Genomic DNA, 23,365 nt, shown 5'->3' on the forward strand with positions numbered 1-23,365 from the left:
TTTCATCTTTATGGAAAAAGAGACCCCCATACCTGAAATAAAATATTACCTGGTAACACAATTGCCCTAACAGTTAACAAATTTAGACTAGTATCCTACAAGCAAATGCATAACTAACTTCAATAAACCTATGCAAAACCAAGACCATGCATGTTGACTAAAACTAAATATATGTACAAGTGGTTGCAGATTTAGGGTTTAACAAATATTTTCATCACAAAAGGTCTGTGAAAGATTAGTGAGGCTACCTTTCCAATGATAAAGAATTCTTATGCACTGGTTCAATAATGTCTGGTGTTTTTAAAGGGGCACAGATATTTGGACTTTATACTAATTTAATACATGTGTAGTACATGATAGACCATGATGTTTTCATTCAAAAGTGTGAACAAAAGCCAGTTGCCGGTGAGCATGATCCTTCATGCAACAGTTAGCCATTTGCTGAAGACCCCGACTGGCACAGAACATAATTTCCTGCATGTTCAGCAACTCAATACCTGCAGAAAATAGCTAAAATAGATTTCAAGCAAGTTACTATATATAGATATTGACATGCATAGAACACAAAAAATTGCATTTTGGGGCCAGCTTAAGATGTCATATATATTACTGTCTTTATAGGCAACTACAGTATTTTCACTTTTGGTTTAAATAAGAAATAGAATACTTTTTTACTGAAGTATATGGAAAAGATAGGCAATTACTTTATACAAACCTCAATTAAACATTGAGTAGTTTTACAGCTATCTATTTCAAATGTACCTAATATTTATTGGCCATTCACTTATTAAATGACAGGCAGGAATTCAGCTTAATTACACTTTTTTATAATACGGGAAACTATACCTTTAGTTCTTGAAAGTTCCTCTACCACCAGAACATTTGACCCACCTTTATCTAAGCTCTGCTGAACATCTGTTGCATTAAATGTATTTTGTCAGGCCTCAAGTCTGCTTAAGAGCAACAAAGAAAAACGTTTGTGGAAAAGGCCAACTAAAGGCACCACAAGAGCTGCCACACAGGCTTATCCTTCACCTCCTCCATCAAGCTATCACCTTTTCTCTGAGTCAAACACTAGAACACCTTTTTTTCAAAATGTCTAAAAGTTCCATAGCTGTCTCTCATCAATAAAGAAAAGTTTTCACCTACCGGGTGGAGTTAAGTAGAACAAAAATATAATCTTCTTCCAAAGTTGAAACCTGTAGAACTAGGACCTGCTGGTTTTGTTATAGCCCAATATGACACATGAATATAGTCTAAGCGGATGACATATCTGGGTTGAGAACCCTGTCTTCCCCGTCTCTTGGGCACGTGTCGATACTACACCCAGAAAGCACACCTACCTCAACAGCGCTGCCAAACCTGGAGTCCAAAGGATTTGTACGAACACCAAATAACCAAATCAGATTTATTTCTGAACTCAGCCCAGGCCACTCTTATGCTAATAGGCTGCACTACTTATAAAGTGATGTGGGTCTTGCTACCTCCTTTCCCGTTGACAAATTACTGCCTTCTACATCCAAAGACTGCCCTTAGACAGTCCTAGGCAGGACTGGGTCCAGCCTCTGGGCCACCGGGGACCTGCACCACCGACGATTTTAAACACCCCTCTATAGATTACCCTTTCCCCGGCTGAGCAGGAAAACAATGAAGATAATTTGTTACCGACAGGAAAGGCAACGGGGGCCACCTCCCCAACGCCGACCGCTTTCTGCCGCTAAATTCCCCCCTTGAGCAGCCCCGCCCGGTACGGCATGGCCTGGCCTGGCCCCAGCCGGAGGCCCCGCTGCCATGTGCCGGGGACAATGCGAGTCGGGCGGCTGGGCCCGGCCCGCAGCCGCCGGGACACCAGGCGGGGCCCGGCGGCGGGAAGGGGCCGAGGGCGCGGGGAGACGGGGCTGAGGGAGCGGGGGGGGGGGGGGGGGGAGGGTTCCACCCCCCCACACTCCCTCAGCCCCGTCTCCCCGCGCCCTCGGCCCCGTCCCACCGCCCCCGCCGGGCCGGGCCTGACCCGCTTCCCGCTCACACAGGCCTGCCCCGACCCCGCCGCCCGCGCCGCCGTCCCCTCAGCTTTCCAGTATCGCAGCGGCCCCGGCCCAGGCCCCGCCGGCACCCTCACCTCGTTAAGCTGCCTCTCGGCGGCTTCCCGCAACGCCGGATCCATGGTACCCCGGAGGGCCTCGATGATGGTGTTAGGGTCCATGGTGGCGGCGGCGGGGGGAAGAGGAGGAGGCGGAGGGCAGGGGCCGGGGCCGCGCCGCGCCGTGCGCACATGGACCCGCCGCCTCGCAGCGGCCGCCGGCGCGAAAGGAAGGGAAAGCGCCAAAGGCCCGGATAGAGCTGCCCCCCGCCGCCGCCAGGGAGCGGCGCCCCTTCCGCCGCTCGCGCCCCGCCTCCGCGCCGCGGGGCGCCACGGGACCTGTAGTCTAACGGCCGCCCCACCGGTCGCCGCCGCGCGCCCAACTGCCGCCCGCCCCGCCAAACCGAAGCGGCGGGCGGCGGGCGCAGTTGTAGGGAGGCCGCGCCTCCGCCCCCGCACGCTGAGGGGAGGGGAGGGACGGAGAGGGGTCCGCCGCTCGGTTCCCCCCCGGTGTGAGGGCTCGCTGCCCGGCCTGCCACCTCGGGGGGCGTGTTGTGTTCGGGGCAGCCCGGGGAGCGGCGCTGGCCTGTGGAAGGGGCCTGAAGACGACCTCGGCCTTGCCGTAGGCGCCGCTGGCTGCAGGGGGCTGGGCTGCCCGCATCTGCGGGCGGGGAAGGCCGGTAGGCGCTCTGCCCTGAACTCATCAGCTGCGTTAAGATTAAGTGGAATCCGTTGTTTTATCGAAAGTCCGTCCTTTTACCACGTACGCTTCCCGTTTTCGGAGCGACTTGGAAGAAGGGATGCGTGGAGGCATAGGTTTCCTTTAAAGGCGCTTGCTTTATAATGGGCACAAGGTGCAAACAGTTCTTAAGCATTTGGGAAAACCCAGCGTTTTGTTCTGCTAGTTTCAGCAAAAAAGAAAAAAAAAGTCCCGAAGATGTGTCAGAGAATAAATATAAACAGAGCTGTCATTTCTGGAGGGGTTGACTCGGTCACAAAATCAGAATTGGACTGCTTATGTTGGTCCTGTATAAGTCACATCTGCAGGCTTTATCCTACAAGCATTTAGGCACTGAAGTAATTTCACTTACATGAGTAGTCACAATAAAATAAGCAATGCTATTTATAAGTTAGGTGCATAGTGATTGTAAAATTTAATTGGTAGTATACAGTCATTCACTGTCGTGTCTTCATTTGGAGGATGACATGCAGTGATGTACTTGAAATTTTGGGAGTTTTCTTTGTGAGAGGAGTTTATTGAACAGTCAGATAGTACAATCAGGAAAAAAGGTTTCACAGCCCATCCTGGAACAACTCTGAAATGAAGACACATTAACAAAGAAACTGCATATCGAACAGAAAAGCAGACATGCAAATACATACAGAAAATAACAAATTAAAAGTGATACAATTTAGAAAATTGATAAAGGACACTCTCCCTTTACTAGTTAAGTTAAACAGTTTCAGGAAATGCCACATTAAAAATTGATTCCCGTTACCACCCTACTGCACTAGTGGTCTTGCAAATGTTTACCATGCACGGCGTTAGCATGGGCCACAGGCCATTCCCAACACGTAACCTGGATGGAGCCAGCTTGGTTTCGAAGGCCATCCTCTCTCAGTTGGCCACTGTCCCAGAGAATGGTCTAAGGCCGGCTAACCTGTACCATCTCAGCTGGCAAAATCTGCACTAGTCAGGTTTATCTAGAGTCTGAATTTCATGTATGAAACAGCTTAACAGACTTGCTTTTGTATATAAATTTTCCAGATGAGTGACTTCTCCATGGCTGTTGCTGGATAAAAAACTGGATTTCTCAGTTTCTCTTACTACTGGTTTGTTGGTGGTTTGGGGTTTTTTTTTACATAATGCTAAAAACTGTGATTTACACTACATAGCTTTTTTTTTAATTGCAAGTATGAAAATGAGTGCCTCATTTATAAAACTAAATGTCGAAGCAGCAGTGAATGGCTGGCTTTCTAAATAAGCCCAGGAGACATACAGACCCAGAAGACTCAAGTGGCAATGTAGCATAATTTCAGGACATGATGTCATAGGATGTTCTTCTATAAGTTGCCCAGATCTGCAGTCACACTCCAACTCTAGATGTTGCCCAAAATGTAAAAAAAAGTGAAATACTGTAGATTCAATACCACTAAAAAATGCTACAACAAAGTCTTTTCCATGCTTTTGTGTCACAACACGGATAACAAGATCAAATCTCAGTACTCTTTGTATCAAAGGAGCAAAGCAATAATGCCTCTAACCAGAGAGAACGTAGATGCTAAGATCCAACAACTTATGACACAGAATATATCTGCTCTAAAAAGAAAAATAAGTACTTCAAAGGACAAAGAGCTCATGATGTGCTGGTTATACCTAATACTCTTTGTCAGATATACAGATGCGAAATGCTGCAAAGAAAAGCACAACGGGATGTGCTGTGGCTAGAGAAGCTTATCGCCAGAGCTGTTACCATTTGTATACAAAAGTGAGGAGGACAAAGAAAGGTTATGCAGAAGAATGTGTAAGCAATTGTCCAGAGCCTGAGTACTCCGAAAAAGCATGTCAAGGAATGTTTGCATTCACAAGGATGTTTGCATTTGCATCTTTGCTTGCCCTGAAGTAATAACAATAGCTAACCTCACAGCAGGATTAATTGCATGAATGATTCACAGAAAATAATAAACGCAAGATTCAGTCAAGATGGACATTTCATGCAGACTGGGCATCAGCTTTAAGAAGAAACATCCATGAGGTTAAAAAATACATTTGCCATGGGTAGTTTAGTGTTAAAGAGGGAGATGAAATAGCAAAGATCAAAGAAAACAGACATACTAGCAGTTTGAGTGGAGCAACCTAACAGATGACAACTGACATCAAAGTACAAGGGACTGGTGAGCTGTGGCATCTTGAACACTGAAATTTTGTCAGGATTAAATAAATATACCCGCTTTTGTCAGATACTTTCTTTGAACAGTATTAGCAGGACAAAAGAGACTAAGTCTAGCCATCACAGCACAGCAATTGGCGAGGACTTTGGCCAAAACTGTTCAGCAAACAAAGGAGGTGAAAAATGTCCTACCAAAGCATAAATAAGTATCTTTCAAGACACAACAGATGAGTTGATATAAGAATTTAATTTTTAAGTCAAATTTCAAATCATGAGAGTTAACGTTGGAGAGAAATGTGTCCCTTAGCCAGGCAAGCCTCATCAAATCCTTGGTCTCGGAACAGAAAAAAACGTATACATGCTGCAGAGACTAACTGCCCTTTAATGTTCTCTGTTGTGTATGAACACTTGTAGACAACCTCAGGCTGCTGTGGGAGAACTGAGCTTCTCAAATTATCTCATAAAAGGCAGATGTGGTATTGTGCAGGCCTCAAACATTGGGTACAAATCAGTCGCAATTACTCCTGAAGATAAACATACTCTCATAGACTGTCTTGGGTTTAGCAGCCATGTATATTTTCCCTGGAAAGTTGGAACAATAACAAAGACAATATTTGTCAGCTTTAATAAAGTAGTATACTCTCTTGGAGCTGACTGCAGAGCACTGCTTAGCATGTATGCCTTTCTGGGGTACAATTCTCTTTACGGTAAATGAAAAGCTAGAAGCCAAAAATTGTGATAAAGGGAGCACAGCTATCAAAGATCTTTCTTGAAGTTTGGGTGCTTTCACCAGATCTTTCTAAAAAATTTTGCAGAATTTTTTATGCCATTTACATGTTCCAAAAAACGTAGTAACTGATAAATGCTGCTATCAGCTGTTCTGTGCCGGAACAGATTTGACAGCAGCCAGATTGACTGCAGCTATGCAAAGACAGTGTATTCCTGCATCAACAGCATTCAAAATATCAAACCAGAAATTGGAAAAAAATACTTGCATGTGAAGGTACCTACCAGTCCTACAAATCCAAAGGGAGTTTGGACATGGAGGGAGTGGATGAATCACCAGCACCCAAAGCTATCCTGGAGCTACTTCTGCTAAATCAAAGATGGCAATAGGAAGGAAAAAGTATGCGCAGAAATATTGTGCCAATATGCGAAGTTTTCAAAGAACTATTTATATTAGTCTTAAAAGAAAAAGCTCAGATGGGATTCAGATATGAAGCTATAAAATTAAACTGATGATAATCAACAGGATTTGGTGTAAAATCGCCAAAAAAACGTGATAAATTGTTTGAGGAGTTCTCTAGTTTGGCTGGGAAAATGCTGCAGAATAAATAGACTTCTTTGCTTTAAAATATCACAGTAGGCTATAACCCTGAGCACACATTGAAGGCTTTGAGAACTGGCTAAATGACAGTTCTCAGTAAAAAGGTGATAAGTGAAGAGTGATGATTTAAGGGACCAGTTTCTATTGGATTTCAAGTGATACCACTGGCTGACTCTTTGCTATTTGATACTCAAGCAGTGTTGAAATAAATATAAAAATCGCCGCAGATCGGATGACATAAGACTAGCAAAACAATCCCATATGGATGGGACAAGCTGGCAACCTGAACAACAAACAGAAATGCACTTTAATGCTGCCAAACATAAAGTTATACATTTAAGAACAGAAAATGCAGGCAGGTTTCTGTACACTGAAAGGACTGTCAGGGATACCGTGGGCATGCAGGTTGACATGAGCTCCCAGCAGGACACTGTGGCAAAAGACTTAGTACAATCTTCGAGTTGAAAACAGAGGTCTGAAAAGGGGGAGTAGGGAAGTGATTTGTCCCTTCCTCTGGTGCTGGAGAGACAGATGCAATGTTGCCAGAGAACAGCTCTGGCAAATTTACATTTTTTACGTATTTACGAAGTGGACTGTATGAAATAGCCACAAAAATTATTTGAGATGAAGAGTTTATTCTTTTCATCTGTGTGAGACCTATTTGAAATGTCCAAGTTAGGTTTAAGACAAAAATTGTGAGGAGTCTTGATTACTGTATGTCACTACTGTAATGATGAGATAAAGCAGAGATTTAGTGGGCAGCATAAGGGAGGTTCATTACGGGGTCCCTGCTCTGAAGTTGGCTCTAGCCGAGAGAGCAGGATGCCATAGCATGCCCATCCTGTGGTTGCACAGCTCCCTTTAATCCCCCCCTAGTCAGCTGGGAGTTGGCTTCACCCCCAAGGTAAACTTTGCTGAAATTTTGTTCAGGATGGATGTAAAGAAGCCACTAACCTCCTTTATGTAGCCATAAGCTCAACAGTCACTCCACCCCACCAAAAAAAAAAGCACAAGTCACCCCCACCCCTTCCAGCCAGATGGCAAGGCTTGAGCAATGCTAAACCCCATTTTCAGACAGGTTTCCCGGGGGACAGAGGCTGAAAACAAGATTTGGTCATTAGTTGGTGGAAGTGTATGCAAGCGGAACAGCAGGAGTAGAAATGCTGAGATGAAGCAGCACTGTAATATTAAGTGATATTAAGGCCAGTGATATTAAGGCCCTGAGTAAGTGCCAAGGAGATAGAGCTTTTATAGAGCTTTTAGACCAATGGCCTCTTAAAAACAAAAAAAACCCCCTGAAAAACCCTAAAAAACCCCAAAACCCAAAAGCTTGAGCTGTGTGAAAATAAAGAAAAAGCTCTGATGTATGATTCTTCCGAGTTCAGAAAAACTGGACTTTTTTTTTTTTTTTAATAAACATCTCTTCAAAGGTACAGGACTCCCTTATCAATTCTTTCTTTTAACAGTTAACTCTGGGCAGCAAGCTGGGAAAAAACAGCAACAGTATCTCCTCAAGAAGAAAAAACTGGGTACTGAATGGCTCTTTCGTGAAGAAAGATGTAACAGGATCAAATATCTAACAGGTTAAACTAGAGAATCACTGAAACAAATTCCCAGTGGCAGTAATCAGTACTCTCTTGATGTCTTCTGACTGAGGCTGGATGCTGTTCTGGAAGATATGTTTTAGTAAAAACACAAGCTGTGCTTCACTGAAACTGACAAGATTAGGGCTTTAATAAAAAATATGTGCATAAAACTTGAATTGCCAGTACTATACAGGATGTTGGACTACATGATGTGATCATAAACTGCACGGTTTTGGTTTTTGCTGTTCGCTTTCAAGTTAGATGTATCTGCTCCTGAAGGCTCAGTTTCCACGTGGAAGTCCAGCTGACCCAGCCCAGAACCTGCTTCAGGCTCTGTGTGACAGGCAGTGGAGCAAGAGTGTCTGTAGCTACAGCAGTTTTATCTCCTCCTACCTCATGCACTGTTTTTTTAGCCTGTATATTTATATTTGTATATGCATATATGCTTTTAGCTTTCCCTTATCATGATACGGAATACTCTCCAGCTCTGTAATCTACCCTCCGCCAAACTGCAAAAAATGTACTTCCCTTCATGCAGGGAAAATGAAACAGAAGGAGGCAGTTTCAAATAAGCCTCAGTGGCACGTAGACACAGACAATGAATGTCGGACACTAGAAAATGGTGAATTCTGTGCGCAAACCCATTGAATTTCATGGCCCTTAGGGAAAATGCCAAACTTACAAAGCTGCAGAATGGTGGAGCTGTGACACCCTGAGAGATAAGCAGGAGATAGTAACTGGTATTTGCGGCACTGAGATGGCACTAACAATTTATGCTCTTTTCATGTTTTTAATTCAGTTGCACAACCACAGAAGTTAACAAAGGCACTGAATGGATGTGTTGTATTATTGTGAAATGAAAACTCATGCTGAAGATCACAGAATTGCTGCAAGTGAATACAACATGTCCTCAGAATAATGACTGTGATCACTGTGTTCCTCAATAATGTTTTCTCTGTTCTCCAAGAATGCAGACTTGAAATTTTGAGGAAGCAAATTTGTAGAAAATCTAAGTATAAGGGATATGCATCCATGATTTATTAGTGTTCAAGTGGATGCTGATTTTTAAACCACAAGCTTTCTAATGCATTTTTTACAGCCACGACACAGCAATAAACTGAAATTTTTCAGAAAGAGCTGTGAAAATGTTCAAGCTGGGGAACAGGCAAAAATTTCTGAAACTTCCTAAGAGTAAAAAAGTACATTTAAGCTATAACTTTAGCCATATTATTAACTATGTGTCCAAGTGAGGCTTATGCAAGCTATATATACATTTATCAAATGTATAAAATTTTTTCTATTTAATAAGACAGAGAGTTCAAGTTAGTCCTGTTTATAATAATTTTAGTCTTTATAATCATATCCTGTTTCCATGTAAATTGATTAAATAACAATGAGTACAGTAGAACAGGACTGGGATTTTATTATATTAAAAATTCACTCAGAATAAATTTACAGCACTTAGGAAAAGGTTTTAATTTGCAAGGAACTACATACACGCATTAAGAATTTTAGTAATCTAGTAATGTAGCATTCAGTTTATTAACTCGTTCCAGTCTGTACAATTCTAGGCAGTTCCCTCCATAACACATCTGTGTTTAGAAAGCGTGCCAGCGTGGCTCCTCAGCGGCAGACGTAATTGCCTATGAAGCGTTTCTAGAGTCCTGGCAGCCAGGGAGGCTGTGAGGCAGCCAGGGGTGGTCAAGGCCATGATGAGGAGCCTCTGGTGTGCTCAGGGCTGCCCACACCCCTGGCCATCAGTTCCTAATGCTACTGTGAGGTGACACCCCTGGCCAGTAGGTTGGGAAGCTCGGTTTCCTTCAAGCACCTTAAATTGCCAGTAGGTATTTAGACTATGCAGTTTTCCACAGATGGTGAGCAGCACGTATGTCATCAGTAGCAGTAAGGATGTGCGTGAGAGAGAAGAAGAAGAATGTGGAGGCAGCAAAAGGAGAAAAGAGAGGGAAAGAATATCAGAGATGGAAAAGAAGGAAGTGATCTAGGAAAAGAAGGTATAAGAAAGGAGGCAGAGGTAAGAGGGATGAAGTTGATCAAGTCTGTTATGGCTATTATGCAATATGAATGACATCAAATGGCTGTGGTAACATTCATCCAAGGATGAGAAATCAGTAAATATGATTGACCTCTAGTGATGACCAGAGTCTTAATTGCACATTTGGGATTTATTATATATTTATTATAAAAAACAAAACATATTTTGTTTTTGCTGGCATGGTACAATATTCCTACTTCTTACTTTTCCAGCTTTTCAGATCTACCTTTCCCTCTCCTTTCTAAACTTGAGGAGACAGTTACGTATACTACTAAGTCAATATAATGAATAATAGTTTATCTTTAAATAAAAGACTAAATTGAACCTTTTAAAACTTTCCTGTTTAATTTTCATAAATAGCAAGTTCAAGATGACAGTTGTCCAATGCCAAACAGATACCCTTAAAATCCATTCTATGCCAAAATTTTAAGATTAAAATTTAGGCCAGGCCACTAGGTATATTCTCCACTCCCTTCCCCATTTGATATGTAAACATTTTTTCTTTTAGAAAAGTAAAGTAAATGGAGAGTACAGTTACCAGATTTCTGCATAATACAGGGGAAGTAGGTAGATAGAAAAGATGACTTTTATGCAGGAAAAATGTAAAACCAGTTCTGTTCCTTTATGGAATATATAGCTGAAATAATCAGAACTGTGTTAAAAGCAGAGGCCCCACACAGGGCAGGTGAAGAATTGGAGCTACATGGCCAAGTGCGTTTCTTTGGGTCTGACTACAAATAAAGGAGACTGACTGTTGCTTGGTGAATTCTCTGTCCGTTTGAGAGGAACCATAATAAAGGCATCGAAGAAGTACCCAGGGCAGGCAGGGAAGTGCTTACAGCTGACTGGGAGAAAAACGAGGATTAGATACAGAGTTTGTGAGCAGCAAATAAGCTGGAAAGTTTACTTACAAGTACTAAAAGAAACATATTACCCCTTTCTGTCTGATTCCTGCTACACTAAGTGAAGCACAACTTTTGATACATATTTTTAAAATAAATAGGATTTCATAAAAGTACCTTACTCCTTCACCAAATTACTTTTCTATTAGAAATAGCTCTATAGATCATAAGCCTTAGATATCTGCTTATGTTAAAAGAGTAAAAAATAACAAAATTAGGATTGAAAAGTGTGATGGGTATTTCCTAGATAGAGCAAAGATAAGTATCAGAATTTGAGTGTATTAAAAATACATTTTTTTGTTATAAGACCAAATTCTTTTAATTTCCTTCTTTTACTTGCATTTTAGATGTGATCTCATTAGCACTTTTATTAGGTGACTCGTAGTGTTTATTCTTTGCAAGTCTTTACAATTCAGTATTGCTGTCCAAATGGGATTGGGTTATATTGTTTTAAATACTAGTATTTTTTTATTTAACAAAAGTGGTTATAATGCTGAGGAAGGGTAAACATAGGACCCATTCTGACTTGTATGTAAATTGCTAAAGAAATACAGATATTAAAATAAGCGATTAAATTGACATTATTCAACTTTATACTCTACCTGTGGGCACATGTGTGTGTTTCTTGATGACTGTTGGTGCACCACTAACTGTTTATGTGGAATAATAGGTGGGTGAGCTGGGGTGTGTATGTGCTACAGCTGGGTATCTGCCTGTGACATACAAACACATAGGACACATAGCTTTATCTTAGTTAGTTTCTGCGTGAGCAGCAGCCCAGATGTATTGGCATTATCTTCAACTGAGGCTAGCTGAGTTAGTACAGAGCTGGCCCAGAAATTCATACTCCTGTGGCTTCCAAGCTCCTGGTAGCCAACAGCCTGATTAAAATTAGCTCAGTTAGCCTGGCCTGTGGGACAAAGAGACCTCATGATTGCTGCATGCTAATTCCAGTAGCTGCAACAGCAAGGCAGGGAATGTATGGGAACATGAGAACCGTATTGCCAATGCCCATGTCTTTGGCTGAACGAGGCTCCGTGTCTTTTCAAAGTGTTTTGTGAAGTACCAAAGTGGAAAACACTTGCCCCTCATTTCACCTTTTGAAGACACGTGAATGATGCATGCAGGGCAACACAGTGTTCTCAAGATAACAAAGAACTGTGTCAGCTTCCTCCCTGGGCGCTCCTCATACACCTTGGTTCCTGCTTGCCAGCATTCTGCTGTTCTGCTCCTGGCCTTTCCTGAGCAGGATTCCTCGCTTCAGAATGTGAAATGAATTTTCATTCATGTTTCAGCTGGGTTGACAAGATAAAATAATGAATTGCTACAGCTAAATCAAGCTGAAAGTTTATTAAAGTATTTGCATCAAACTGTATCACCAGTACAGCAAGTAATTCCACATAAAAACCCAAACATGCTGGTTCAGCTACAATAAGGATTTCTACAGAATAATGGCATACCAGCTTTTTTTAGTTCTTATAAAGCCACTTATCAGTCTTCCTGTGGATTCCTTTTATTTTCTCTGTACTAGCCTTGCTTATTCAGAAATTATTACATCATATTAATTAATAATGTCTTACACAAGCATTTGACATTTCTTCTCTGCAGTCATTGGCTTTAGCCTATTTTGTTGTGGGAAGTGGGCCAAAAAGCTGATCCTGTAGTCTGTCCACAGGCAAAAAGCAACTAGTGTTGTGTGCAGTAGAAAAAGTGTGTGAATTTCCTTATCACAGATATTTGTAGATCTGGATTTCTGCATTCAGCCAAGCTATTCGACAGGAAACTTGTCTAGGACTGGGTGCATAATGTTCAAGATTGAAATGAAGAGGTTTCCTTCACAGAACTGCCTTAGGTGAAAACAGTCTATACTTATCAGACCGTCCCCATTTAATCTCTAATCCTGATTAACAACTGACTCTGTGATGCTCATTTATTACGATAGTAAGTGCTATCAGTCATATTATAGCTTTTTCAATTAATTTAATAATATCCCATAGGAATACACATACATCAATTCATTTCTCAGGATATTGGCAGCTTTTCTAAAATGTTTCAATTAAACACATTCTGACCCCTTTGATGTTGCTCTGAATTTTAATTATTTTCCATTGCAGAATACTGGTTTAATGATGACCTGAATATATTTCTTAAAAACTATGTGTGTGGTTGCATATGGCAAGGGTGAAAGGTTTGTTCCTTGTGGATTGGTTATCGGTCCACTCATTATGAATGGTTAGTTTCTGGAAGAACTTAGACCTTAGAGGCCAGATCAGGAGAAATACTGGGCACTCTCACTGCAGACATTTTGTATCTCACAGAAAAAGCAAAACAGAAGAAAATATGGCATGACATTTGCACATATTCTGATTAGATCATGCATTCTTAAATTGTGAATTGTGAAACACATCAGAACAGGAAAAAAAAATCATCCCATTAACTTTTCCCCTCCTAATCTCAAATGCAATTCATGCAATTCTTCTGAAGGTTCCAGGGACTCCTTCCAATATGGTAAATATTTAGAAGTTCTAAACTTTTTCACCGGGAGTTTTGCTTTTTTTGGAAAAAGTAATACCGGGTTTTCCTACTTTTCCTTTTTTCTTATCCTTCTTTCTTCTACAATCTGTTTTACACTCCCGTATTACCTGAACACACTTCTCCATCTTCCTTTCCCCATCAGAACTGTTGTTCCACATTTTCTTCCTGAATCATGTGTCTAACCACTATGTCATTTTTTTCCAAATCTTTGTCTGGTCTCCACTTCCAAATATCCCCGATTATTCCTCTCTTCCTCTACTAAGATAGAAGAAACTTTCAATCAAAGTAGAAACTCTGACCTCTCTCTTCAGATCTTCTGAGACCTTTGAGCAACATGTGGAAATAAAGCAAAGGATCAACCAACCTGCAGTCTTTTGCCTGCCAGCCACCAGCCAGCGGTTCATTGACGACTGTAAATAACTGCTGGTCAGGCTATTTAAATCTGAAAATTATTAATTCTGAAAACTAAGGCACATTTAATTTTGAAAATCTTCATTCATGTTTCCAGTGCAAATTGGGAAAAACTGCAGAAATAAACCTTCAGCTACCTGACCATACCATTCTCCTGCAGTATTTCCGTACAGCAGGTACTTTCTGACAGACTCTGAGATCACCTGCTTTCTCTCCTGAGCAGGGGCACTGCCTCTAGTTTCAGCCATTTTTGATCACTCTGTATGTTGTGCATCAATGCCGTGAGAAATGGCCTGTTGGAAGCAGGAGAAAGAGCCTCTGCATTTGTATGCGTGATGAACTACATATTCTTCCCTTCTTATCCCACACATGTACATGCTTACTTTCCAGATTAATTCTCTGCAATTATCCTCTTCAGCAATGAAAACAACCCTCTCTCAGAGCATGAGCAGTGAATGGCTTTGATCATCCAACCTGCTACGATTTGTGGGTACATTGGTGATGAGAATAGATTCAGGAGCAATACTAAAAGCAGCAGAACTTCAAGCTGATGATTTCATGAGGGTTGCAAGAAGGATGAGTAAACTAATGCTGCTGTCACTCATAGCACTACCCAGTATTGTGTGTAAGGCTTTGTGTCACAAAAACCAGGCTGCTTCTGCCATCAGACCAGAACTGTGTTCTCCCTGTGTGACATAACATTGTTTACCAAGTTATGTAGGTAAGAGAGAAATGTATTCCCAGGAACATAAAACCCTAGGAACACAGTTACGACACAGTGCTACACTGAGACATTCTGAGCCTGAATTTCAGAGAAGCTGAGGTCAGAAGTCAGATAATCAGCATTTCTGAAAAGCTCCATTTTTATGATTTCTCCTTTGCCAGGCATGCTTACCATAAGCTGGGTCACATTGCTTAAGGTCATTCATGTTATTTAGGTAATTAATGAGAAGACATGCAAATCCTTGCTAACACTGAAGCAAGTAGTGTTAATTTTATGCTTTATTGGTCTGTTTTTCAAAACTATGTGCCAGTACTGCTGATTTGCTCCTCCTTTTCCAAGCCAAATGCATTTACCACTTAACACCAAAGGATGATTAAAACTGCACTCAGAGCGCAACATGGAAGATGATTGCTGATAATTTAACCATTTGACTCTGCAATACCATTAGGCAATTGGCTGTTGACATACCCTTTCTGCTGGTAACCCAGTTCAGGTAACCAAATGGCGTGTTGTGTAAAGACCACATTCCAAGAGAGCTGTAGAATAAATGAGGAAGTTGGACTGGTTTCTGTTCAGATCTCAACAAGTTCTCATTTTTTATCTTTCACGGTGTTTACTCTCTGCTTTGTATCTTATTCGTTTCAATTATTTTTTATAAACACATTTTCTCCTCTAGCTTCTTTCTTAGCATTAGGGGACAGAGCTAGGACCTCAATTCAGGGCAAATTAGAATTAAAGGAAGCTTTCTTTATGATAGTGTAACCTGCTCGGCCTACTTACAGTGACATAGCAAAATGCAGAAGGGAAATGTCAATAGACAGTTACAATGATCTGACCCCTTGTCTACTTTTTAAGAACCGGGCAGCAAAAGGAGCTCACTCAGGTCTTGGTGAGTTCCAGCAGGTGGTTCCACTTGGGCCTTTGTGAGGATAGTGTAAAAAGCAGCTTAAAAACACCTGATTGCACTCTGCAGCATTAATTTCTGTCATTACTCCAGCAGATTAGATACTGTCAAAGCTACACACCCCAGTATGTGTTCAATACTGGGAGGCGGCCTGAAGCTGGCTGTCCAGACCAATGCTCTTTGTGAGTTACCTTCACACAAACCCCAGGCTTTCCAGATAAGGCATGTTACGGGCCCACGTGGCTGGACAGTGCAATGTGGTTACATCAGGAACAGTGACCTGGCCCACAAAAGGGTGACAGTAAGTGATGGGGTTGAGATGGAATAGAACAAGCCTCGGGCACAGGCTGTTTAAATGGGCACTGAAAATCTCCACTTCTGACTGTTTTTTTTCTGCTAGTATACCATTCCTAGTGTTACTTTTGAACAACTCTGTGGCCATACAGTGAGGCAGTTCAGGAACCAGTCCAACAAAGAATAAACCAGCAAAAGGAAACACAGAGTATTATTCAGTGAGATCAAAGGCCCCTGCTCAGGTTCACTATTCACACCTTCCCTCTTGAATTTGTGTGCCCAAGAACAAGAATCAAAAGACAGAAACTTCTGCCAACACCCCATTATATATCCTAAGCCTCAGTTTAACTGAACTGACACTCTGATTCCACATTTGTAGAGGCAGAATCTGTAAAAACAGTCTGAAAAGTACGTAATGGCATCTAAAGAGAAATTAAAATGGTTCTTTGATCAGATTAAAGATAATGTTTTTATCAGCATGAAATAACTTAGATTTGGGAACTTTTGCCCTGCAGACAGGTATGTCCAGCTACCTTATTGCTATAAATTAGACGGAATCCTTGAAGGTACATATTCCTTCTTAGAAGGAATATTTGACTTTTCAGCAATGTTAGTATAAACTCAGCTGCAGACAGGGCATAAATTTGATCATTACATTTAATCCTAAGCTAGTATTGAATATGAATCACGGCTAATGGGTGTATCCCAGAATAAGGGCATATACAGTCTTCACACGGAAATTTACAGATTTGATAGTTATCACAAGTAATAAATGCCAGATTATAAATACCTCACCTGCGGGCAAGCGCTGCATGGCTGAACTCTCGCACAGCTGATTTTGAGTCAAGCAAGGACTCTCCTTGCAGCTCCGCATACTCACCCTCCTCTTGTGCTGCCTCCCTTTTATCTGTCCGCGATTTGGACTGCTGCTCCTGTTGGCCTCCCCTTACCCCGCTGTGCTCCATTATGTGTGGGTTGTGCTGTGCTTCACAGGTGCCTGCAGAGCTTTGAAGAAGGAGACGCTGAGCAAGAATAAGGAAGATTTTCTTGGTTTGGAAATATTTTTACTTCCCTTGCTACCTATCTTAAAGAGCTGACATTGGCTGAACTCTTTAACATATTTTCTGCCTGAGCCCATTCCCAGAACTCAGATGCTGTAGGCTAGGCTAGGAGTTGGGATGAGGTAATTGCCAGAGGTGAAGTTGTTCAGCCCTCTTCCTGTTACAAACAGCAAGTTATTTATTTCTCTCAGGAGGACACTTGAGATTCCCTGTACTGTGATGAGAACTCCCTCTTTCCCTGGTATTTTTAATAAGAGCTTTGACTTTTTAGAGAAAGTCCTTCCCGAGTCCAGGGAAAAAAAAAAGAATCAGAAGTAAAGCCTCTGAAGGTTGGTACTACATTTAAGGAACCTGACGGAGCTTTCATGACCCTTAGTTGGGATGGCATAAACTTATTACAGGGTATGTTTCACTCTTAATTTGCAAAAATAACCTTTAATTCCTGTCTTCTTGCATTCAAATATAGGATATGAGCAGACTAACCAGAAAAGTTTCTTTCCCCATTTCATGCACACCATCGGCACGTGCAATAGAAAAAAAAAATGTAGCTGGCTATTTAGGGTGATCTATGAACTGTTAATTAGGAACAACATCTGCATCAGAACTGAGAATCTGGCTTTTATTTTTACCTTTTGGGATAGAAACATCATAGCTATCTATTTTACTGTGTTTCTAATTAATTAAGCAGTAATGAAAATAGGTACACACTATTAAAAATGTGCATTTTGTATATTTGTACATAAATCTGTGTACAGCATATTGTATGTACATATGTACAGTATGTATATAAAATGTACAATTGTACATAAAATGGACAATAGGAGTTAAGAAGCATACCTTTATAAAAAAAATACCGAGAAATGAATCTAAACATTTATGATTCCTGAGTTCAGATTCAGCTCATTTTAATGCTTGCAAGTTTTGCTCTCACTTGCTGTTTAACTCATTTTTCAGCTTCTGCCCTTGAGCACTGACTTTTATAAATAAAAGCTTTCATTAACTCTCCTTCTGGGTCCAAGATATTTCTAATCCCTCATTCACACAGAGCTGTCCAGCTACAAATATGTGCTTATTTCTATGTATCTCACTTGTCAGTGACATTTTTCTATTCATTTTAATCAGTGCATTCCATCCTAACTTGTCTTCTGTGCAGGTGCTTATTCACCAGTTACATCCTCAAACTCTTTATCATGACTGATGAAAGTATGAGCTCATCAAAACACACATACCCCATTCCTTGCAAAGGACATAGGTTTATTTGGTTTAAATTAGAATTTGGATAGAATGACAACAAAATAAATGTTAGAGGTTTAATTTCTGACAGGTATTGCTTAGTTTACACAGTACTCAAGCATTTTTAATTGTACTCCAGCAAAACCTTACTTAGGAGAACTGAGGAGAAGTGGACTCTTTCAAAAATTCTTAACTCTGTTAAACCTTGCTTATATATGAACATTGTATCCATATAGCTAAATTAATTTAGATGTGCTTTAGTTACATTAATGCCAACTTCTTGGAACAATGTCCATATACCATACTGATAGTATCTTTAAACAAATTTGTTGACGTTGGTAAAAAAAAAAAAAAAAGTAAAAAAATCACTAAGGCCATGTGTACTTCGGATTAGTTTACCAGATACTTCAGTGTAGTTGTACATTTGGTTTTGTTGTCTTGATTTCCTTCCCAAGCGATATAAATGAAGCTGAGAAAAGATCTTTCTCTAATATAACAAGAACGTCTGCACAACTTTGAGAATTACAATGGTGTAACTCCATTGGTTAACACTTACATCCCAGATAGAGGTTTCATAGGACTGTAAATCTTTTTTTAAGGCAAAGGCGGAATAAAAAAATGCATCTGCCACACAATACAAATTCCTTTGTTGATTAAAAATGGATCTGCTAGTATAATTTTGTTCAAAACTTTTGAAAAGGCAATCTTACTCCAGCAGACTCCTGGGTATTGCATGTATGTACTGCTATACTACAGACCTCTTGTCGTTACCTCAGAATGAGGTATCAAACTCTTCTTTGCCAGCTTCTTTCCACATCTGTGCTCCAAGAGCAAGGCCTCTGGCTACCCTCCTTTCTGAACTGGTTCAAGCAAGGTACTTTCTCTTTCATTGGGATTACTGTTGTATTTGGGAAGTTGCTGTCACCTCTGCATGCAACACCCAGCACCCATGCTGAGAGACAACTCAGCACCATCACTGAGCTGTGACAGACTCAAAACCAACCAGACGATATGCTGAGAGCTCATAAACTGCAGGCTTTGTCCACCCAATCCTAACCAGGCCAGGGAGGAAGAATCAGGAAAAAAGCACCTATGCAAAGTCCTTTTCAAGAAACATACGGAATGACGTGACCAATCATGCCATCTCTGCACATGTTTCTGCTGGAACAGCGTTCAGGCTCTGTGATGGCTTACGAGGGGGCACGGGCAATAGCAGGCACTCTGAACCTGGTAGGTTGTCCAGCTAAATGTTACAGCTGGGCCCTCCATCACTTTCCTGGGAATGGTCTCAGGCAGGAAGGTCAGCTCTGGTGTCATCTGCCTTTCAGGTTGTTATCACTTCTTTTTGCAAGCTACTGTCTCTCTGGGATGCCAGCAAAGTAGCTCCCTGTTCTGTGTAAAGCAAAATCAGCTGCTTTATTCTAAAGTTTAAACTGTTAGTTGGAACAGAGTAATTTCTTGCCATATTTATACATAATAAAAATGTTAAAACAATGCAGTTTTCTTTGTGGTGGTCAGAAAGAAGACAGTAATAGGGGAAAGCAGGAGAAAAGGGTTCTAAATCTGTACTTCTCCTCAAGAAATTATATGTATAATTTATTTATTAATGCTCCTGGTTTTGATAATTTTCAGCTAGAAGCTCTCAGGAGTAGGATCGCTCAATCTCTCTTCCTCCTTCCTCTTGCTGACAATTAGCATGACTCGGTCTACAAAGCATCTGTGTCAATGACTCAGCCATGTGAGACGTGCTCTATCAGTCCATCTAGGCGTGACTTAAAAAAGAAGCAAATACAAGTTTTTGTGCTGTGGGAAGACAGCTCTTTCAATTTGATAAAAATAAAACATTCCATCCAACCACCCACAGAAGGAAGTGACTTCATATAGCTGACCACTTAGCTGCCGCCCTAGTAATTGTCAATATATTTTGTTTCTTTCCAGCAGGTCAAAAAAGAATTTTTCCTTTTGGTTCACATATAATTTGAAAGAACTCATATTCTGAGTTTAAGGTATATTTTCCAAAAAACAATTCATATAAAGCTTGTGGGTTCTTGCCTCATTCAGTCTATAGCCTCTAAGTACAGAGAGTGCTGCTCCCACTGGTAAAGCCACTGAGCAAACTCAGAGACCAGAGCACTTCTATCATTCTTTCTTTGCTGAACAAAGTATTGTGCAGCATATGTTTCATATCAGGAGGGGCTTAGAAAGAAGCTCCAAAGACAGAGGAGATTTTATGTTGTTTATGAAGTTATACATTATGTATAGGGGATACTTTATACATGAGGAGAGTAAATCCATTTTCAGTCCACAGCTATCGTTCTCAGTACACTGTGGAGTGAAGCTGTTTCCGGCAGTGCTGATCTCAACCATGTGTCAAAAGTTTCCTTGATCACTCACTGAGTTCCAGTTACCAAAACTCTTTCTCCTCTGAACACATAAGGGATGTGGCTTATGGTGGTATTTTTCATTCTTTGCTTTCTTTCCAGTAAATGAATCTAATTTAATGTTTTAAATAGAGGTTCTGAGTTATTTTATTTACAGAGTGAATCCTAAGGAACATTCCCCAGACATGTCCCTTTTTTTTCCTGAGTGAATGCAGAGGTTCTGCTGATATTTGTTAGGTGTGGACGTCTTTGGAGGTGACTATTTAAATTGTCAACAGATACTAAACACCACTGATAGTTTCAAAGTTTAGTAAAATAGCCAACACATTCACAACAGCAGTATCCCCCCTGAGGGGAACCAAGAACAGCACAGAACAGTCTAAAAGTCTATCACTTACGCAGTATATTTCAACTTCAAAGTGATCTAGTTAATGAATCCTTAAATGTCACTCTGGCAGCAATTCAGCAAGCTGGATGTCCATAACACTGAGTTGATTAGAGTTATCTATCTTCTCTATTTTTAATGAGACATATACTAACACTGGGAGCTTACTGCAGAATCAGTGTCCTGAGAACCATCTGCAGGCCATACGCTTGTACTAAACAGAAGGGGAAACATGGGGCAAATTTGTATTGCTGTAATTGTTTTATGTCTTACAGTAGTGTCTTGGACAGTGGGAACTGTAGAGAATTTAGAAAGAGTCAGATATTAGCCTAACCTGTGTTGTCAGGTTACCTGCATTTGGGTAACACAGAGGGGCAACACAATACAAAGCAGGTTAATTAGAAGTCAGACATCCACTGGAGCAGGCTCTGCCTGACTCCTTGGCTCCGAGTGATTACTGAACAACAAACATGCCAAACCAGGATTCATGCCCCACCGTACAAACCACTACACTAAAATAAGAGATAGCCCTTGCAGCATTTAGAATCTACTCTACAGCTTTTAAATTGTTGTATGTATTTTATTTACATCTTTCAGTATGTGCTGCTTCTCCTGTTTCAGGATGACGTGGTAAACATTTTTCTGCATAATAATCTGATTTACAATTTCACTTCCAACATTCTTCAGTTTAGTATCTATTTGATGTTTTGTCTTAAGTTATCCAGACAAGAAAGAAGTCCCAGTGTTTGAATCATTTTACCTGGAGTACCAGAAGCAATGGGATAATCAAAGAAAGATGACACAGGATATGCATTTACAATAGGGGAAAAAATGCTATCATCTGCTACGGTGTCAGCAATTCCCATCTTGCTAGTATGTACAATTTTCTAGTGAAAGTGTTTGAAAAAACAAAGGATTCTGTCATCTGGCACCAATGCCCAGAGCAACAAGTTCATAGACCTGACTGGCTCCTCAGGGCACTAGCATTTCTGAAATATAAATTAAAAATACTAAAATAGTAAATTACATGATTTAATGAAATAATTTAAAATAATTTGATTCTAAAGGTAAGAAGTTCTGAGTAAATTAAAGCTTCATGTGGAATCTGCTCCTGAGTTAAAGCTTTATTTGGAATCTGATCACAATTTATAGTTTGGATTATTTCCTCCTCCTGGATTTGGCAGGGGTTGTGCTTGTGTAATAGCATATTAGACTATTTGGATCTTAAATGAATCAGCAATTTCCTGTAGACACACTGTAACACAAGTGGTTTTGTACAGTGTAGCAATAAAGCAATGCTTTTAAGAGGTCCGCTGTGTGCTGAACTGCATCTTCCTCACTGCTTTATAAATATGATCTCAGGAAATACAATCTGTAAAATTCTACTGCTATAAAATTGCTTATCTGTTTTATCCTGTACAAGCAATTTTAAAGGATATGTTTAGTCATGGTATAAAGTTAGTTGCAGCCAGGGTATTCAGATAAATAAGACTTAAGTTAAATCTTAGAACGGTGTCCCACTCTCTCATGAGAGCTTCCTTTCTAGAAAAAGACCCTGAAGAAGGGCTATGGATTTATAAGTAGATACAGCTGGAAAAGGGGAGAGAGGGTGACACACTATCTCCCTCAGCCAACAAGTCTGCCCAGAAGCTTATGCAATGTGTGTTGTCTGCACAGTTTCAGTGTTCTCTTTGGAGAACACTTACTGTAACACTTCTCGCTGGCCGGGAGAGCTGAAAGGTTACGAGACGTCCTATTGCCAAAAGATTTCATGAGGAAATAGGTGCTTCAAGGTCAGATTCGGCTTGAATGCCAAGGAATCTGTGAACATTGGGACACGACGCTGTAGCTTTTCTGAGGGATTTCAAACCTTCTTACTGACAGGAAGAGACGTGAAGAAAATCCTGAGACAGCAAGAGGAGTTTTCTTTCTTCCCGAGAAAGAGCAATCCGGCTCATTTGAAACAGCGCACTGAAGTTTTCTTCTCGAGGAAGAAACCGGCTCGAAAACCTAAAAACCTAACTGTAAAAATCAAACAAGGTTTCCCCTTTTCCTCAAGGAGCCCACTACTGTTCCAGCGACACGGTGAGCGCCGCGCCGCCCCGCCCTAGAGCCGCCCGGGCACCGCCGGCGAGCGAAGGCCAACCGCCCGCCGAGGGGCTCTCGCCGCCCTCCCTCTGAGGGAAGCTCCCACCCCCGCTCACAGATGTAAAGCCGCTCCCACGCCTCACGCCGTTACCGAGGTAAAACAAGCCCGCAGACGGCTTTTATCCTGCTTCCCGCAGGCGCGATCGGCCTTTATTTCCAGCCGGGGCAGAGGAGACCGGGCTGGGGCGCCGCAACCCCGCCGCGCTGAGGGGGCACCCCGCACCGTATTTACACCTATTGAGCGCACGACCCATTACCGTATATACCCATATGGACGTTCCCAGAAAGGAGGCATTACCGTATTTACCGTCACTAACCCACCGCCGCATTTCACGACGTGAAGCCTAACACGTGCTCCCGTATATCACGGCGCAGAAGCGCAAGACCGTAACGCCCCTCATAAAAGCGGCATGCGGAGCAGCGCATGCGCTGTGCGGCGACGGGGGCGGG

The 23,365-nt window shown here is 41.4% G+C and overlaps 1 protein-coding gene and 1 long non-coding RNA gene across 5 annotated transcripts in view; both read right to left on the bottom strand.

Moving 5' to 3' along the window:
* IPO7 (importin 7) overlaps positions 1-2,303 on the bottom strand; it is a 38,463-nt gene extending 36,160 nt beyond the window's left edge. For all 3 annotated transcript variants that reach the window (XR_012995851.1, XM_076344018.1, XM_076344020.1), the window contains exon 1: positions 2,120-2,303. Coding sequence is in view for 2 of the 3 variants with exons in the window: in XM_076344018.1 (XP_076200133.1) it covers positions 2,120-2,203 (84 nt within the window). In the remaining variant the exon portion in view is untranslated. The remainder of the gene's footprint in view (positions 1-2,119) is intronic.
* Positions 2,304-3,215: 912 nt separating this feature from the next.
* Positions 3,216-23,331, bottom strand: LOC143163177 (uncharacterized). 2 transcript variants are annotated; one of them, XR_012995852.1, is made up of 4 exons: positions 23,007-23,331; positions 16,588-16,712; positions 14,978-15,045; positions 3,216-3,396 (listed from the first exon to the last, which is right to left on the bottom strand). It is a non-coding gene; the product is annotated as an uncharacterized LOC143163177 (long non-coding RNA). The 2 variants fall into 2 exon arrangements; XR_012995853.1 differs by having other exon boundaries at positions 16,588-16,729.
* Between the last annotated feature and the right edge of the window lie 34 nt (positions 23,332-23,365).

Source organism: Aptenodytes patagonicus, chromosome 7 (genome assembly GCF_965638725.1).
Source record: "Aptenodytes patagonicus chromosome 7, bAptPat1.pri.cur, whole genome shotgun sequence".
NCBI lineage: Eukaryota > Metazoa > Chordata > Aves > Sphenisciformes > Spheniscidae > Aptenodytes > Aptenodytes patagonicus.